Source organism: Balaenoptera physalus, assembly GCF_965194825.1.
Source record: "Balaenoptera physalus genome assembly, chromosome: 2".
NCBI classification, from domain to species: domain Eukaryota; kingdom Metazoa; phylum Chordata; class Mammalia; order Artiodactyla; family Balaenopteridae; genus Balaenoptera; species Balaenoptera physalus.
This window is the reverse complement of record NC_138883.1, coordinates 25,951,889-25,971,043: the sequence shown is the minus strand read 5'-3', so window position 1 is coordinate 25,971,043 and position 19,155 is coordinate 25,951,889. Positions and strand designations below refer to the sequence as shown.

Below are 19,155 nucleotides of genomic sequence, written 5' to 3'. Positions count from 1 at the left end.
ACAGATCCCAGCACGTAGACCTGCTACCAACCAGGGTTGGTACCCACACTTTTACTGACCACACAGCACAATCCTGACCACTCACAATGGACACTGGCTGATGGGCTGGAGCAGGACCCTGGGGGCCCCACGCAGCTGCCAAGCGCTGCCCTTTTCATCGCTGGATGCGAGGTGAGCCCGGGATCCCAGGGAAGGAGCAGGAGCAGCTGGGACAGCAGGGCTGGATTGCTCAGGGAGTCTGGACAGTGGTTATTTACCTACTGGAACAGAAGCGTTTTGAATACTTACCTTAAATATTTTAGCAGCTAGTATGACTGTGTCAGTGTATTCCAGCCTTGCCAGCCCTGCTACCAACCACAGTGCCAAAACATTCACATCAAGTCCAATTTAAAACCACATATTTTATTGATGTTCTTCATCGACAGTATAGGGCCATGTGTACAAATATTTCTCAAGTCCTACACCTGGCAACCTCCCCACTGTCACCCCCACTGACCAGTCAGCCAGGAGATGACTCCCTGCACATATCCCTTTTGCTCCCTCACAATGCTGAGCCTCCAGGAGATTGAGCATGGCAGGGCTGGCTTCCAAGCTTGAGCTTTGGGGTCAGGAGTGAGCCAGGCCCTTTCCCTTCTCCACTTCCACTCCCACTGATTCAATATGGTCAGAACTGAGGGTGAGGAAGCCCCCGCCCCGCCCCAATGACCCCTCCATCCAGGAAGCCTGGGCTCCCCTTCAACCCTCTCTGCCACATCCCTCCCCTCCAAGTGACCTATCCTGCTGACCAGCAAGAAGGGAAAGTGACTTTTTCAGGGGGTGGGGACATGGGGGCAGCAACAGGATGCTCTTGGTGGCAGGGATTTCATCTTGTTCACCACTGTATACCAGTGCCTGGTGGAGACTTGGCACATAGCTGGTGCTCAGTAAATACATGTAGGATGAATGAATGAATAATATAAGGGGGAGAAGGATGAGCAGGTGGCACCATTACTACATTAGTTCTCTAGGGAGCATGAAGGCAGAACCAAGATAAAGTCCTCCCAAGCTCTGCTCAAGAACTCGAGGTGTTGTGCAGTGTCGTGTGGCAATGGTTGGGGTCACTGTGGCCACCAGCTGGACACTGCAGAGTGTGGGCTCCAGCAGACTGGATGGCAGAATGGCCTTGGGACCCAGTCAGGAGGGGGCACTTGTATTGTCCCCACTCCCTCATATGCCCCAGGAGTCTGGTCTTCTGGGTCCCAGAATGCAGAGCAGTGCCCTCATCCAGAGCCAGTCAGGGCTGGTCTCCCAATTGCACCCCTATATTCTGGTCTCCCCATTCCTGAGCCTCAACTCTCCCAATCTCACTCCTCAGAGTTGAACATGATTTTCCAGCTTTGTTCTCCCCACCACTGCCCCGACACTGCTCCATCTCCCTGTTCTCAAAGGCCAACCCCCTCAACTAGCATTAATACCTAGTAGTCCCATCTCCCTGGTGGTCAGGTAGGGTCCTGAAAGTTTGCATCATGATTTTCAGACCACTCCATGCCCGCCCCATCCTCCACGAAAGCAAATAATTCACAGGTATCCCTGCAGATCTTGCCTCTGGACCTGGTAATCATGAAGAAGACACTGGCATCTTGGGGTGGGAAAGGATCTTCTTTTCCCTGACCCTGTGCAGAAATTCTTTCCACAGCATGCCTGCCAGATGACTGCCTAGCCCCTTCTGGAATACCTCCAGTTGTGAGGCACTCACTACCTTCCCAGGCAACTATTCAAACACTGAATAGCTTTAGCTGCTAGAATATCCTTCAGAAATGAATCCATTTGCCCCTTTCATTCTCAGTCCTCAAATATCCCAGTGCCCAATCTCTGTGTGACCCTCTCTCTTCCCATTCTTTCTCTATTTTCATAACAACATTCCTCACCACTTCTCTCTCTCTCTCTCTCTCTCTCACACACACACACACACACACACACACACACACACACGATCACATGCCCCCTTCTATATGGTTGTGCAATCACATACCACTCTCATTTATCAGTATCTCCCTTTCCTTCTCTCTTCTTCCTTGCCTTCCCAGCATCTAGCAAAGACCCAGAGGCTGGGGACCAATGGGAAAGGCTGGAAGAGTGCCAGGGAAAGGAAGCATCCAGCCAGGTCCTGGATTGGACCGGGTAGCCAGCTGGGGCGGGGTGGAGAGGGGACAGCAGCTAGAAATCCCAGGCCATTGGCTGCTGTCTCCCAGAGAAAGGGCCTTGCAACTTGAGGGCTGGGCAGCAAGCTACTGACTTCTTTTTTCCTTCCACTGTTAAAAATTCCACAGAGGGGATGAGGACACACCCCCCTCCCTTCCCAACCTCACTAGCAGCTGGCAGAGCTGACTTGGGTGCCTCTCACACATGGTAATTTTAAACGTTTTTGCGTTTTTGCCAGACTCCAGGTCCTGGGGAGCTTCATACCAGCAGCAAGAATCCACTCCCCACTCCTAACACGGGGCTGAGAGGAAACGCCCTAGCAGATAGCAGTGATGACAGGAGACTTGGTGGAGCGTGGGTGAACCAGGCAGAGGGGAAGAGCAGGCACCCCAAGGGGGAAGAAACAAAAGCAGAGGCTCTGCACGGCTAGCGGCCACCAGGCTGGCTCATGGGGAACCTAGCGGTGCCTCGGTGGCCATTCTCCCTCCTCGTCATGATCCACCAGCCAACGCTGTTCTCTGTGTGTTACAGACCAGGGGTGGATGTTAGGACCTTACCAGTCCAAAGTTGTAGTGGGCCATGGGCGGAGACAGGGTGTTGTGGTCTTATGTTCACGAGGCGTCAATACACACACAGAGAGAAATGACGGGAGTGCCCGCTACTTGTCCCGCTGCTTGGAGCTCTCACTTCCAACATTGAACATGGGGACCAGCAGGCCCAGGAGCCACCTCTTTCCGAAGACCTCCTGTAAGTTCTTGCGCCAAGGCCGGGCCCTCACTGCCACCCCCTTCCGCGCCTGGTGGCGGGTCTGCCCCCGGAGGATCAACAGCAGCTGATGGCAGCAGAAGCCGGCGCAGGCCAGGCCGATGGCAAACCAGAGGTAGAGCATGAGGATGACGAACATTTCAGGACCAAGGACAGCTCCTGCAGGGGGCGGGAAAACAACAGAACCATTTTACAGCCAGGCCACGCACTGAACTGCCATCCAAGCAGGCGCTTTCCACTAGGGGGGAGATTAATGAGATTGGAGCTACATCTCAGCTCTGCAGCGAGGGAGAGGAACAAGTTGTCCTAACTTTTTCTTAGTGCTGATGGCTCCTGAGGCGAGAGAGGAGAACTGAGGACGTGGAGGAGAAAGGAAAGGAAACTTCTACCGGCAGTGCCTAGATGCTAGCATTTCCTCAGGGTCAGTGATACCATCTCTCTCTCTCTCTCTCTCTCTGCCTTCTCTTTTGGGGCTAGAAACAGGGAGAAGGGGTTTTTTTCAGGAGGAGAGAGGAGCGAGCTGAGGACCCTGGAGAGGGAGCTGGTGCCTGGGCAGCTGTCTAGACTGCAGTGCCTTCTCTTCGGAGCTGTGAGCACTGGCTGGGAGGACTCGGGAAAGTGACAGCATGATGGAGAACAGGGCCTAGTCATCAAGAAGAATAAATCACGAGTTTCAAGGCAGTGCAGAGGATAATTCCGTCATCAATGTTAAAAAGAGGACAGTATGGCCACTGGAACTTTCAGCCAGAGCCGTCCTGTCAGAGCTTGCTAAGGCTGGAAGAGGCCCCCAAGGTCATCAGTCTAGGTCCCTGCCTTGAGCTGGACCTTCCCTAAACCCCTCTAAACCAGCATTCTCCATGACTGGTTTAAACATCACTGAGTAAGAGATTCCCCACTCTTCCTCCGAGCTGGGGTGGTCGGTCCGTGCTAAGTTTGAATCTCCCAGCTCTGTGGTCTTGCAAAAGTTTCTTAACTTCTCTGAGCTGCAGTTTGCTCATAATGTAAAATGGGTATAACAACAATGATTCCATAGGGTTGCATGATTCAGAGAAATTGTGTGCGCAGTGGCCAGCATTCTGGTTCACATTCAGTGCGGCACTCCCTGCTGGGCATCCTTCACAGATAAGGAGACTACCTCCAAAAGGGGCTCAATTTAGCTCTTAAGACCATCACGCTTTCTCCTTCTCCTTTCCAGGGCTTGGAGATCTGGCTGGGCTACAACTTTAGCAGCCTTGACCTGCCCAACAGCCAGGGCAGTGGGCCCTGGAGAGAACTCAAAAGCCCTCCTCAGCCCCTCTCTCCAGCAGGGCAAGCTCACCATCACTTCCTCCAGTGAGATGCGGGTACCTGCCAGAGACCCTACCTTACAACCTATTCAACCTCTGCAAATCTCAACCCTATTCCTCCCTTCTCCAGCTTCCCCTGGCGCCCACGGACCTCTTCTCATCTCCCCACGTTTCCATTCCCAGACCCCTGAGGGTTGGGCTTTTAAAACTTTTCCAGGGACTTCCCTGGTGGCACAGTGGTTAAGACTTCACGCTCTCTATGCAGGGAGCCCGGGTTCAATCCCTGGTCAGGGAAGTAGATCCCACATGCATGCCACAACTAAGAGTTCACATGCCACAATTAAGCAGCCTGTGAGCCTCAACTAAGGAGCCGGCCTGTCGCAACTAAGACCCAGCGCAACCAAATAAATAAACTAAAAAAAAACCTTTTCCAATCTGAGCAATGGTGGACTCAGTGGCCAGGAGGATGTGGATACGATTCAGGTTTGCTCATTAGCATCCCACTCTTGCCCTCAGCCCTAGGAGCTTTGATAGCAGGTTTCTCTTTGCAAACTTGGGGACAAATAAAGTCCTGCTGCCCGGGGGATGGAAAGTTCAGTCCAGCTGGCTTGCACGGGGAGCAGGGGGCAGCAACGGGACAGGGCTCACCTTGGGCTGTGCCATGCCTCTGACCCACTTCTTCCTTGTCAGCACAGGTTAGCTCAGGCAGCCATGTGCAGGATGAAGGATCCTGGGACCATGGTGCCCTCTGGGGTGCAAGAATGCTACAGGCAAAGATGGCCTTCAAGCTGGGATGTGCAAACATCAGAGCTGTCAAGCGCAAGCCTGCCTTGCAACTCAGCCTCAGGGACAAGCCTGGGCTGATGGAAGCTGTTTTCCACAGTCTCTTTTTTTCTGGCGCTAAATCAAGGCATGCAGAAAAGACCTTGTGGCCTTTCCCCGGCCCCTTGCAGCAGCTACAAAAGGCTATTCTGGGGACATGCTTTCTCTCAAAGTGTTTGAAGCTGCCTAGCCTGGCTGCCTCAGTTCCTCTGAACTATTTAATAATAGTTCTGCTTTTTTAGAAAATCACAGAATTTTCCTAACGGGCCTGAAGGGTCACACCATCCAATCACTCCACCCCGGCTTTCCACCAAGCACCTATAGCACCTTTGACAGATCATCACCCAGCATCTTTAATATACATCCTGGGATAAGAAGCTCTCTCCCTCCCAAAGTGGCTCATTCATCAAGAAGCAACTTCAGAGAGGCAGTATTGCAGGAAGAATGTGGGCTCTGGAGGCTAGCAAAGCTTGGGTTGGGCTCATACTAGCTGTGTGCTTTCAAAGCAACTTAACCTTGTTAAGCCTTTGGTTGCTGAGTCTTTAAAAATGATATAATAATACCTACCTCACAAACTTGTCCTGAGGATTGGATGAAATGAGACCTGCACCGTGGTTAGCGCATAATATTTGCTCAACAAATATTAACCCCTTTTCCCTTCTACTGGACTTTCTGGCACCCACCACACTGGCGTACTTTTACAAATTCCATGACACAGGTCAGATGGTGTCACCTCCATTTCCCAGATGAGAAGAATGAGGCTCAGAGAAGTGACACAACCTGTACTGGTCCCACGAAGCCAAAAGAAAGAACAGCTTCTAAAATCTAACTGGCCAGTCTCCTTCCTCTCTGGCATCAACGGAGGGCATGTGGGTACAGCCGCCAGAAGACCCCTCCCACTTCTGGCTCCCGGGGCCCACACACAGCCATCCCGTGCTCTGGTGGCAGATCTGCCTTAGGGGCAGTGCCACAGTTGGGGACAGCTCAATCTAGCAAGCGACTTGCCCCTTTTTACACCCTCCTGTCCAGCTGGCCTCCGGAGCAGATGACAGGGCGGTGCTCTCAACCGTTTGGGTTGAGAAGAGAGGGAGAAGGGGCAGGAAGGGAGAAGCTGAACAGGTGAGGTGTGTGTCAGGGCAGGCGAGAGAAGGGCTGCCAAGGGGAAAGATGAAAGGCCAGCAAAGGAGGAAGAGGAGATGGGAGAGTTGGAGATTAGAAATCATGGCCTCGGGACTTCCCTGGTGGTCCAGTGGTTAGGCATCTGCCTTCCAGTGCAGGGGATGTGGGTTTGATCCCTGGTCGGGGAACTAAGATCCCACATGCCATGGGGCAACTAAGCCCGTGCACTCTAGAGCCCGCAGGACAACTAGAGAGCCCCCGCACCACAGCTAACGAGCCCGCGCGCCCTGGAGCCCGAGCACCACAAGTAGAGAGAAGCTCGCGCGCCGCAGCAAAGAGCCCATGAACCGCAACAAAAGATCCCGCATGCGACAGTGAAGATCCTGCGTGCCGCAGCTAAGACCCAATGCAGCCAAATAATAAAAAGAAAAAGAAAAAGAAATCTTGGCCTCCTTTTCCTAGTGGGTCTGGTGAGGAGGTAAAAGATAGTGGGACTCATGTTTCTGCTAGAATAGGGATCTGGGTCCCAAGATAGGCACTGACTGGCTCTGTTCCCCCATCAGATCAAAGCAAGAGGTTCCTCTTCTTTACCTTCCTGTCTCCCACCCAAACCTAGCACATATGGACAGGCCTCAAGCCCAGGCTTAAATCAAACCATTTCAAGATCCTCTCTTTGGAAGCACCCATTTTTATGTGATGAAACTACTTGGAAAAGAAAGTGTAATCAGTCTCTCTGGCTCTCCTCGTCTCTCCACCTGCCGGTGTCACACTCCACCCCCAGCCCGCCCACTTACCCTCCCCCGTCCTGGTTATTTCAGTCCCAGCAGCCTCCTATGCTGGCGCCAGGATCCAGAAGGTCCGAGAGCTCTGAGTTCTGGGCCCAGCTCAACCACCAGCCCTCAAGGCAACCCTCATAGCTGGGTCCATCTTCCAGGGTCTCTGTGTTCCTACTGCCAAATGGCACAAAGTTTTATGCCTGCAGAGGACTGGGCTGAGGCCCCAACAAAGACCAAAACGATGGCTTCCCCCAGAGTGAGGCAGAATTTTATGAATGTCCAGCCCAGGCATATCAAGACAATTTGGGGTTCTCAGTGGAAGAAGTTGCACCCTGTCTTTTTTGTCCCTGAAAGGTCAATGGGGTATGAAACATGCTGTATTCCCTCTGCTGCTGTGCATTGTCTAAAGACCTGGGAGGCAGGCCAGAGGCTGCTGCTCGGAAGTAGTAAGATCCTGGGCAGCCATTTAACCCCATCTGAGCCTCAGTTTCTTCATGAGGAATGGAGATAACATCACACACGCACAGCTACGTGTCCATATGTGCATGCTACTAATTGTAAGAGCCAAGTCAGTCAGACTCAAAGGCCAGGGTAGGTGGAGTGAAGGACATGAGGTAGGGGCAAGTTTCACGGCCAGGTAGGGTGTTTCCTGGCTGGTTTCAAGGGCTGGTTCCTGCCACCAGGAACCAGGTCCCTCTGGGCCTGGTACCCCACTCTCCTTGGGGTACGCTATATAAAGCACAGTCCTCACCGGGGGGCATAGCTGAGCCCCAGTGTGAAGGTCTACATGCCTGGCTCCTGCAAGTGTAAGAGCCTCCTGGAGGGTCAGATCCCACACCAGTCCCGTGGCTCTGTGGTGTGAAGATGGAGTCCTTAAATATGGCTGCATCTCCAACCAGGATGTTCCTTTCTCTGAGCCACCTGCAGACCGGAGAACAACCTGGAGGGGGTCAAATATAGTGGGTAGGAGGGTGAGGGTTAGCCTTCTGCCGGGACTGGCCCGGCACCCTGGTCGACCTCACTGTGGTTGATCAGCAAGACCTTGGGAGGGCAAAGTCCTCGGAGGAACATGTGAGCAGGATTGCGGTCCAGGCAGAGGAAGGCCATAGCATGGGGGTACCTCGCAGGCTGCACGGAGGGATGGCCAGCAATCAGCCCCTCCTGGCACAGGGCAGGTGTATTGCCTGGTTTGCCACCATTCTATGAGCAAATGGACAGTGGTGAGCAACGAGGAGAAGGTGAATGAGGATGGGGGTGGGGAGGGAGGTTGCCAGGTGACATACAGCAAGCCCAGTTAGTCTGAATTTCAAATAGATAACTAAAAAATTTTAGTATAAGTATGTCCCCTGCAATATTCAGGAAATACTTATATTAAATAGTTATGCATCGTTTATCTGAAATTACAATTGGGCGTCCTGTATTTGCTAAACCTGGCCAACTTAGGGTTGAGGTAGGAGGTCCTTGCATAGGGCCCAACCTGCCTGCCAAGGCCCACTCACCGGAGAAGAACTGGCTGATGGAGGTGGGAAGGAGCGTGAGGAAGGCCAGGGGGTGGGCGAAGGAGATGGAGAGGACTGCGGAGATGTAGGCCACGCCGGCCACCATGGAGTAGAGGCAGGCCAGCGAGGTGTAGAGGCAGAACAGGATGAAGTTGCGCATGTTCCTGCTCCCGATGCAGTTGCCGGTGAAGAAACAGTGATGGTCGTGCCTCAGGGTGACTCTGGCGCACACTCGGCAGAAGTGGGTGCTGGGCGGAGGGCACAGGGCCCTCCTGGCTGCGGTCCCCTGGCAGGCGTCCAGGTCGTCTGGGGAGTTCTGGATGACCAGGACATAATTACCCAGGGCGTTGGTTGAGAGGAACAGGAAGAATGCCCCATGGAGCAGCGCAGGTGAGAAGAGCCGGGCGGCCGAGGGGTCCTCACGCATACTAGGCAGGAAGAGGAAGAGCTGCAGCACGAAGGTCACCAGGGAGATGCACAGGAAGTAGGCGGGGGCCACCAGGTTGAGCAGCCTCAGGGCCAGCATCCTCGATTACATTCCTAAGGGGCCCAGGGTGAGAGGAAGACTCACTGCAGCGTCCAGAGGGCTCCCTAGGGCGCTCCCCGGCGCTATCTGTCCGTCCTGCTCCACGCAAACCCATGTCCCTCGGATCACCCCTCCTCTCTTCCCTAACCCGTGACCAAGCAGGCGTGAGACCCCGAGATCATGACAGCTTCTGGGAGCCAAGCCCTACCTTCTGGTGCCCACCTCCTCCGTTTTTGAGCCACCTCGGCGCCTTGACGCCCCGGGGGTCAGGTACGAGGAGGGCGAGGTGGGGACTTGTTCTCCGTCCGTAGGAGGTGGGTGAGGGTGGCAGAGCGGGGGCTGCCTAGGGCTCTGCTTTTTTATGGCAGTGGAGACGTGCCCAGGTTTGGGATTCTTCCTTCAGACCCCCTAGGAGGAGAAAGCAGAAGATTTGGGGTGGGGGCAGATAGAAATGACCTACTGGAAGTACTGTTTCACCTCCCCTTTCTCCGTGCCATCCCCCATATTGGGCAATACTCAGGGACCTTGCCCACAACGCAAAGAGCTTTGGGGGTATGTGTGCTTGCCTGTGTGTGTGTGTGGGGGGGGGGTTCCTTGTGTGTGACTTTGTATGTGTAATCTGCGTGCGCCTCGGTATCTGTGTTTGTGTATGTGTGTATCTGTGTGTACACACACGCAGCCGCTGCCACCTGGCTTTTTAGAAAAAATCAATTACAACGATCGATACATTCCCACAAGCACTTAGGCAATGGGTGGGATTGGGGGGCGCAGCAGGAATACCTGTGTCAGCCGGTTCCGGTCAGCCCATCTCTCCGAAGCTGGCTGCCCTAGCTATTTCTTGGCAAAGAGCGTTTTCATTTGAGGCGACGAAATTAAAATCCCCCCCTCCTCCGCGCTTGCCTCCCGCCCTCCTGGAGCGAGAAACCCAAACAACCCCGATGGCGCTGAAACCCCTTCGATGCCAACAAGCTCTCCCTGGGCGCAGGCGTGGATGCTTGGCCAGGTTTCCACGGGATCGACCCCCGCCGCTGAGCGCAGCCCTACCACAAATTTATTCCACCCCACCCCACAGCCCCGGTTCCTGTCCAGCTTCGGAAGCCATCGAAAAATAGGATTCCGGGAGCCCGCTAGAACTTTTCCAGGGGCTAAGGAGCAGGCGAGCCCGAGGCGCGAGAAAAGTTCTGGGAAGGCTGCTGCACCCAGGACGGGCGAATGCCACTAGGCCTCCGTCCAGGCTGTCCCGTCCCCACTGGGTGACTGATCACCTTGGAGTCCCCTTTGCAGGTGCCAGTGCCCCAGGAGACTCGCGGCCCCCATGGGGACCGCGGGTCCCTCTCTGCCGCAGGGGCTCAGCGCAGGGCACGCCCGGGGGTGGTCGCTGGGGGCTCCCGGGGGCTGCGGCGGCGCTGCCCACCCCAGAGAGCCCGCGGCCCGGGATCCGGCGAAGCAAGTGTCTTCCCCACGCTGGTCGCCAGGGGGGCCGCGGGAGCAGCCTCCAGATGCGCCGCGGCGCCTGGAAGGCGAAGGACGGGCTGGGGGAGTGCGGGGCGCACGGCGGGCGGCCGCACCGCAGCCCCGGCCCTGTGCGGGAGAAGGGACAGCGGAGACCGCTGGGGCGGCCCGGTGGCCGTTTAGCACTGGCGCCGGCCGCGCCCGCGGCGGCGGGCGGCACAGCCGGAGCCCTAGCGAGGCAGGCAGCGCGGGCGGCCGCCGGCTTCTCGGCCACCGCCTCCCGGACGCCCGGGAAGCCGCCCCCCGCGCGGCCGCCGCCGCCGCACCGCCGCAGAGCAGTGGGGAAATGAACTCACCAAGCTCTGGTCGCGGACAAGGGGAGCCTCGGACGCCGGCTCTCGCCCTCCCCGAGGCTGCAAAGTTGTGGGCTCGGCCCCGCCGGCTCGCAGCCTCCTCACGCTTCGCTTCGGGGACTGGGCAGGTAGCGGGGGTGTGGGAAGGAGGAAGCGGGCAGCTGCCGTCCTCCCACTGGGGCGCCAGCGAGTGGGGGCCCGGAGACGGCGGGGATGGCAGCTGGGCACCCCCGCCCCCAGCCCCGTCACCCCTCCCTCCCCTCCGAGGGGCGGTGCTCTGGCCACCCCTCTCGGCCTCGGGGACTTGACCCCCTTCCTCCCCTCGCTCCTCTGGAGCGGGCTGGGGCTCCCCGCCTGACTTCAGCCGCTGGTTCCAGCTGGGAGCTCTGGATTCCACCCTGATGTGATGCTCTAACCATCATCTGCTCCCTCCCTCCCCACTGTGGCTAACAGCCCTCCGCTGCTCTCCATTCTCGGAGCGAGGAAAACCTGGGGGTTTAGGAGTTCAGCTTGCCGGGGGCAACACGCCTAAAGATCAACGTCATTGTGCACGGAAGTGCTGAGAGCCCCGACTCCGGAGCCTGTCTGCCCGGGTCTGAATAGCCATCATTCACTACTGTGTGATCTTCAGATTCCAGTTTCCCCATCTGTAAAACAGAGATGTGAGGGTTATATGACAACAATTTATGTAAAGCCCTTAAACAGGGCCTACCTGTGGTGAGCACTATTTGAGCATTAGTTTATAATCACTGACTCTATTTATTGGGTCCTTACTATGAACCAGGCACTGTGCTAATAAGCCTTTAGCATAAGGAAGCTTTGTTAACCCTCTCAGCAGAAGCTCCATGATCCCCTTGTATGGATGAGGAGATTGAGGCACAGAGAAGCTAAGTCACATGCCCAAGGACATACAGCGGGTAAGTGACAGAGCCTGGATTTGAACTAATGGACCTGCTCTCAGCCTCTACACAACCCAGCATCACCCTGAGACCCAGGGGGAGCTCTGATTTGGGAGAAGGGAGGACAACTGAGTGGTTTATCCAGACACAGAGCTTGAACAGCTGAACCAGGAGCTTCTGCCTGGAGTCCTGCCCTCATCTCCCTGTTCCTATTTCCTTTCTTTTTCTGATCCCACTAGTCTGAGGTGGGTACCAGGAGGGTGGGGACAGTTGGCCAGTGCGTGTCAAATGGAGGTTGGAGGGAGCAGAGAGAGCTTTGAACCGCTGCAGGAATATTGACACCACCACTACCTCGGTTTCTTGGGCTGTCAGAGCTCACCTACCTGCCCTGTTCCACTCCTCTGGGTGAAGGCAAACATCATAAATAAATGATTATTTATTGCTTCCTCAACTGATTGATTAAAACAAGAACAATCCCTTAAAACGAGGACAATATGCTTATCAGCTCAGCCTGTATTTTTGAAACATCAGATACTGTTTTCTCTGGATTTCGACAGTGTGCATCAAAATAAAAGAGGGGACCAGGAAACCTTTTCCTGTTCTGAAAGGATTTTACATACAAACAAAAGAACAGCTTGCCAGGTGTTGGCTCTGAGAATCTGGTGGCCCTGTGAGATCCAGTGGCCACAGGGCAGATAGAGGAAAGCACAAGTGGCCTTTTTTTCCTTTAGAGCTTCTTGGTGTCAAAATCAGGGCTGTCTGGACCCTTTTCACAAGCTCTGCCTGCCTCTCACCCTGGCTTGGGAGGGAGGGAATGGAGCACTTGGCTGTATTCATTGAAGATCTCCATTCCCTAAATACCTTGAGAGTTGGGGAGTATTTCTAATTTTATTTTGCATATGGGTGTGTGGTGGGAAGGTGTGCGTCTGAATTTCTGTGTGTGTGTGAGGGTAGGGAAGGAGAGAGAGAAAGGAGAAGCTAAAGGCACATGGGAAGATGTTGGTGGGGGAAGGGAGTATTCAGCCAGGAAAGAGACAGAGATCTGGCCTTGGAAACGCAAACGGACAAAAACAATGATTTATTTAGAAATATGGTTTATCAACAGAAAAGGACATTAAAGCTTCAGATCTAGAGCTAGTAGTTCCTCGGCACCCGGCTCCTAAGTGAATGGAGTAAGAGGAAGCACAGCCAAATGTTAGTTTGTTTTTCTAAAATTGGTGATTATCTTTGACGAAATCAATATAGAAGGCAATTTGAAAACTTCCCTTCAATTCTGGCCCCACCAGAATTAAGCAGACTAAGAACGGACACTTTATTGCCACTAACCAGCTGTGGCACCTGGAGCAAGTCATCGAACCTCTCTGATCTCAGTATTCTCCTCCGTAAAACGGGATGAAGATATTACCTTGTGGTGGTGCTGATGATCAAATGGGATAACATAAGTGCCTCAGTCCCAGCAGGAGACTGGACAGCGTTAGCTTCTTTCTCCTCCTGTCTCTCTTCTGGGCTCTTATCTTTATCCACAAGAATGCCTTATCTTTCTAACTAAAATGAGAGCTCCCAGTCTATGTTGGAAATATTTGGGGGTCTCCTCCATATCGCCTAACATGATGACTTGTCCAGAAGGGACACTGAGTAAAAGTGTATCAATGATGAATTGATACTGATCTTTGTCTGAGAGGAAAAGCTACATTCCAAGGTCTTTGAAATGTCTGCTGAGGACACATTTCCCATTGATCTTGCATCCCGCCACCACCCACCCCAACTACAGTCTCATCCTCCACAAACAGTGCCAGAAAATGATTTATAAGCCACACTCTCCATCACCCTTATCATATATTCTCATAGTCAAGCTATGACTGTACCTGCAGGCGATCCCAAGGGGTCAGGAACACAGACAGGCATCTGATTGCTTGTGAGCACTTTCCCAGAAATATGTGCCACAAATCTTGCTATTTGCTGAGGTTATCTGGATAAGATGAATTCCCTTCCCAGTGGCAATCATTCCATTTTGCCTCAAAATGTTGTGTACAAAGAGAAGAACTCTACGCAGTAAGCAGCTTCTCCCTTGGGTGGGGAACCCTACACATGTCTGTCTGGCCCTACAACTCCCCAAGTGTCTGGGACAGAGAACATTCCAAGATGCAAGGGCCACACCTAAAGAGGCAGAGGGGGTGGGTTTCCTTCATTCTCATGCTCTTATTTCAGATTGATCAGGGTGAAGATAGACTGGGGTCTCAAGGTTACCTTTTTTTTTTTTCAATGTTCAGTTTCCTTTAATGACCCCCATTCTCCCTGAAGGGCAGGTGCAGGTAGCTAGGCGATGGCAAGAGATGTTCACTTGAAGATCTTGCCCTGATTGAAGGCTTTGCCTGGTGCCCTGAAATTAAGATTTTAATAGACATCCTCAGACAGGATGCTCTTTACTGTCAATAGCAAGTCATAGCCAGAGGCTACCACAAAACGCTCCCCAAGTCTCAGAAAATTCAGTGAGGTGCCATCCCTGCCTGCCTGGATTCAAAAAACATACAAGTGTAATCTTTGTCTTAGCCAGCCGAATACATGAAAATTGGATTATCACAGAATTTCTATTTGGAGGTGATAATTTCCTTGGCCAACTGCATCTTCATTTTAACAATAACATTACTTTGATGTAATAAACCGCTTTGCAGTTTACAAAGTACATCTACAAAATTAAAATTTTATTCTACAAGCCTCTCAACAGCCCTGTAAGCTAGCTAGGGAAAAATTATTAAACCCATTTCTCTTATGAGGAAATTGAGGTTCAGAGATTTGCTGCACATTAATTTGCAAGCCTTGCCTATATTCGATTTAAAATGTGACTTAACATGTAAAAATCTCATTGATAGTTAACTTTTCTGGAAGATGAATAAAGGATGCAGGTACAAACCATACTCCCTCAGAGTAAGAGATCTGCATAATATCTCTTTACATAAGATATTTGGGTAAAATTGCGTAAATAAAGTAAGCCTGCAGCACATTAATCAAATGCTCTCTAACGCTCTGCTGTTTGTGGTGCTGGAGAGTGTGAATGTGATTGGGGCCAGTGATGTTCATCATCCAAGACCACATGCCAAGGTAGAAACAGCAGGTGTGAATGTCACCCTCTGGGTGACAGGTAACCTCAGCGGTCTCCCTAGTGATTGATGCATCGGCGTGGCAACCTTGGCTTGGCTTTGGCAGAGCCTCCTTTGAAGTGTTCAGGCTATGGAAAAAAACGAATGCGATCTTTTACCAATTAGCCGTGGTTTCCAGGGACTGCTCAGGCAGTCGTGGTAGGAATGCTTATGCCTGTGGACCAGTACACAGCTTAGCGGACAGAGGTAGTGGCAGCAAGAGTAATTGGCCCTTTCGTCTCAAAGCATTCAGGAGGCAGAGGCAGAGAGAAAGAGGGAGGGAAAAGAAGAAGGAAGTAGAAGGCAGAGGGGGGAAGAAGGAAAAGGAGAGAGGAAAAGAAAGGAAAGGGGTGCTGAGAGAGTGGACATTCACCTGTCTGACGCAACCTCAGTTTATGTCTTCAGGATGGAGAAGCTCGGGAGGCACAGGAGGAGGTTAGCTGTCTCCGAGGAGAGCCCTGCAACGCCAGGTGTCCAAGATGCGAGGGTATGAGGCAGAAGGTTGACATCTTAACTAGAGGAGGAGGGAGGGGAGACCAGGAGAGTGAGGTCACTGCAGTGCGCTCGGCTGTCGCTGTCGTAGGGCTCTTGGCTATGCCCTTCTGGCCGCAGAGCAGCAGGCAGCCAAGACCTCACACCCCTGAGCCCCCGCTGCTCCAGCAGAGACGGCCCAGGGCCCGGTGTGATGTGATGGAAAAAGCACGAGCTTTTGGTGTGAGCTTTTGGTGTCTGCTGACTTGAGCTTGAAGCCTTGTTTTCCCATTCACTTGTTGTGTGACCTTGAGGAAGTTCCTTCCTTTGAGCCTCAAGTACCTTGCCCATTAAATGGGGATTTTAACTAACCTGCAGCTTTGATTGTGAATTTTCAATGACAAGGATAGCACCTGCCTTTTCGACTGAAATAATCCCCCAGCTACTAACTACCAAATAATCCTGCTTGCTGCATAGCATTTACTGCTTCTATGATGATCCTGTTTGTTTGTATGTTTATTTTCTTGTATACTGTCCCCTTCCATCTGATAAACTATAAACTTCCAAGGGCAGGGACTTACCTGTCAGCTTTGTTCCTGTAGCTTGGACCCAGCACAGAGCCTGGCACACAGTGGGTGCTCAATAAATACTAGAATGAGTAAGAAACAGTCTTGGGGACAAAGGAGGGAACAATTTGGGTGTGAAAATCTATACCTTGATTGTGGTGGTAGTTATATGACTATATGTTTGTCAAAACTTATAGATCTGTACCCTTCAAGAAGGTGGACGTTACTGTATCTCAATGTCTGACCTTTAAAAATAGGCTAGAGGGAGCAACAGATAAACAGAATCCCACTATATAAAGATACATATTTACTGATACTTATTGTGCCCAGTTGATGGGGGCCAGGAGCCTTCACATTGGTTATTTCATTTAATCCTTACAGCACCCAAGCCTAATGAAAGTCTGATTCTACCTATTTTGTAGAGGGGAAAATGGAGGCTCAGAGTGGTTATGAGATTTGCCTAGACTGCAAAGCTTGCTGGCAGCAGGTATAAAATTCACTTTACTTGATTCCAGTGCCCAAGCCTCACCCAGTGTGGCTCCTTCTGTGTTTCTCACACCTAAACCCTCACACTGACATAGAAATAAAGAGCCTGCTTTTCTTATGGAGAGGGAACATATCATGCTAATGTTGGTCTCTTATGCTTTAGCCTGAGTTAGCCAGCCAGAATCTTTTCTCAGTGAAACAAGGTGTAGAGAGAATGGGCTTTTTGCTGGAGACAGGGAATGGGGTGGGATGGGGACTAGAGCTAACATAAAGAGGTCTGCAGCAGGGGATGGAAGTGTCAGCTGGGACCAGGAGCCAAAGGAGAGGGTCCAGAAGAGCAGTCAGAGGACAGCCTCTGGCGCCAGATGATCTAGGCCCAGATTTCAGTTCCACCAGTCACTTGTGTGACCTTGAGCAAGTTAATCAACCTCTCTGTGTCTCAGGTTCCTGATTTGTGAAACAAGGTTAATTATAGTTCCCACCTCATAGAATTTTTATATGGATTAAACAAGGTAACACTTGTAAAGCACTTAGAATAGTGGCTGGGGTAGAAATATTAAGTAAGAGGTAGCTATTGTAATTAATTAAGGTTAGGTTCTGTGACATGTGACAGAAACCCCAAGAGAACACTGGTTTAAACTAAGATGGAAGTTTACTTCACTCTCACATCAGTGAAGTTTAAAGGAGCCGGTCCAGGGCTGCTATGGAGGCTCAATGTTCATCTGCCCAGACTCTTTCTACTTTGTTGCTCCATCATCCCAAGCATGTTGCCTGATGGTCCAGAATGGTTGCTCCTGCCCCAGCCATCATATCCATATTCCAACCAGCAAGAAGGGGACAAGGAGAAAGGACATGCCCCTCTCTTTAAGGATGTTTCCTGGAAGTTGCACACAACACATCCACTTACTTCTCATCACCCAGAACTTAGTCACGTGGCCACATCTAGCTACAGATAGCTAGGTAATCAGCTAAAATTTGTGAGTTGTATTGATAAAAAGGAAAAGTAAAATTAATTTGGGGGACACCTTGGAGTGCTTTCTTCTACTATGGAAAAGTTTAGGCATATTCAAGTTATTTATCCCCCAGGTCTCAGGACAGACATAAGATTTTCCTGGCACTTCCAGCCTCTCTGAGATTCCAGTTCCTCACTGGTCAAATGGAGCTACTACCCCCTGCCTTTCCCCGCACCCCCACTGACCTTTGCCTTCCTCTTGGTATCTCTCCTCAGAGAAACAGGCCCAGGAAAGGCAGCTCCAGCCTGCCAAAGCCTTGACCTCAAATGAACATGGACGGAGAGCACTACAGGCAGCTGTGGTCAGTATCCCAGACCATCCGGCCAGCTCCGCAAGCTTGAAATCTGGCCCCGGATAGAACAGAAAGAAGAGACAGAAAAGATGAATTCTGAATATTTTCTATTTTAAAAAATCATATTTTATAAGAAAACACAAAAATTTTTATTAAAACAAAGCAGCAGGGTTTCCCTGGTGGCGCAGTGGTTGAGAATCTGCCTGCTAATGCAGGGGACACGGGTTCGAGCCCTGGTCTGGGAAGATCCCACATGCCGCGGAGCAACTAGGCCCGTGAGCCACAACTACTGAGCCTGCGCGTCTGGAGCCTGTGGTCTGCAACAAGAGAGGCCACGATAGTGAGAGGCCCGTGCACCACGATGAAGAGTGGTCCCCGCTTGCCACAACTAGAGAAAGCCCTCGCACAGAAACGAAGACCCAACACAACCAAAAAATAAAGTAATTAATTAAAAAAAAAAAGAATAGCTCTTTAAAAAAACAAAAAAACAAAGCAGCAATCCTTTAATACTAAACCCAGAGATAATCATCATTAACATTTCATATGTGTCCTTCAATCCTCTATCTATTCAGACTTTTCCTCCTTAATTACAAATTTGGGCTCACACTTCATCCTCTTTTCTAACTAGTGTTTAAAATTCAGCAATTATAAAACAGTCCTTCCATGTTGATACATACATTTCCCACATCATTTTCAATGGACAATTTATATGTCTCTCTTACAGAAGGGACACAGTTTAGTAGGGATGCAATTTGGCTTTGACCTTGGTGTCTGGTCAGAATATGCTCTTCAGCTTCATCTTCAGCCTTGGTCTTTGAAAGGCTGAATAGCTAAGTTCAGACTTCAGCACCATTTCTGGGTTCCCTGGACTTGTGTATGATCCATGAGCTATGACTGTGTTACATAACCTTTGCATCCAAGAAGCAAAATAATCTCCATTATACACACATGGCATGTCATTTGGCTCTACTGCTAATAATCACTTTCTAATGTAGATCACCTTCTAGAAGTAATTTGTAATGAGTATCTTCTTTTGTGCTCTATTTGTTGAAATTCTATCAGTTAAAGAATAAATGTATATTTATTATTGCAAAAGTAAAATGCTGTATCACTCATGATAATTATAAACACTGTCCCTTTTTTGGGGTACAGAAATCATTATTAAGCCTTTTAAATGTTTAAATATAGAAGGAAACATTGATAGCTAATACAAATATTGAGAAAGCATGTCAGCCAAATACTTTTAGAAGATACTTTTGGAGGCAACAACAATAAAACATTAAAATAATATGAAGCAGAATAACAGAGATTAGATTGTATCGTAGTTCTAATCTTTGTAGAATTGTTTGTGACACTAGCATTTGCAACACTAAACAAAATAATCTTTTATTTTATTTTTTAAAATTTATTTATTTATTTTTGGCTGCGTTAGGTCTTCGTTGCTTGCTGTGCGGGCTTTTCTCTAGTTGCGGCGAGCGGGGGCTACTCTTCGGTGCGGTGCACGGGCTTCTC

At 51.1% G+C, this 19,155-nt stretch overlaps 1 protein-coding gene across 5 annotated transcripts; it reads right to left on the bottom strand.

Annotated features, from left to right (window-relative positions):
* Positions 1–381: 381 nt before the first annotated feature.
* On the bottom strand, positions 382–17,559 carry ZDHHC22 (zDHHC palmitoyltransferase 22). 5 transcript variants are annotated; one of them, XM_082451878.1, is made up of 4 exons: positions 10,783–17,559; positions 9,183–9,382; positions 8,449–8,988; positions 3,116–7,889 (listed from the first exon to the last, which is right to left on the bottom strand). In XM_082451878.1, exons 3-4 carry the CDS (start codon positions 8,972–8,974, stop codon positions 7,609–7,611), a joined length of 807 nt encoding a protein of 268 aa, XP_082308004.1. In that variant the 5' UTR covers positions 8,975–8,988; positions 9,183–9,382; positions 10,783–17,559; the 3' UTR covers positions 3,116–7,608. The 5 variants fall into 5 exon arrangements, with proteins under 5 accessions (XP_082308008.1, XP_082308004.1, XP_082308005.1 ...); XM_082451879.1 differs by lacking the exon at positions 10,783–17,559 and adding an exon at positions 10,240–10,325; XM_082451880.1 differs by lacking the exon at positions 10,783–17,559 and adding an exon at positions 9,755–10,051.
* Between the last annotated feature and the right edge of the window lie 1,596 nt (positions 17,560–19,155).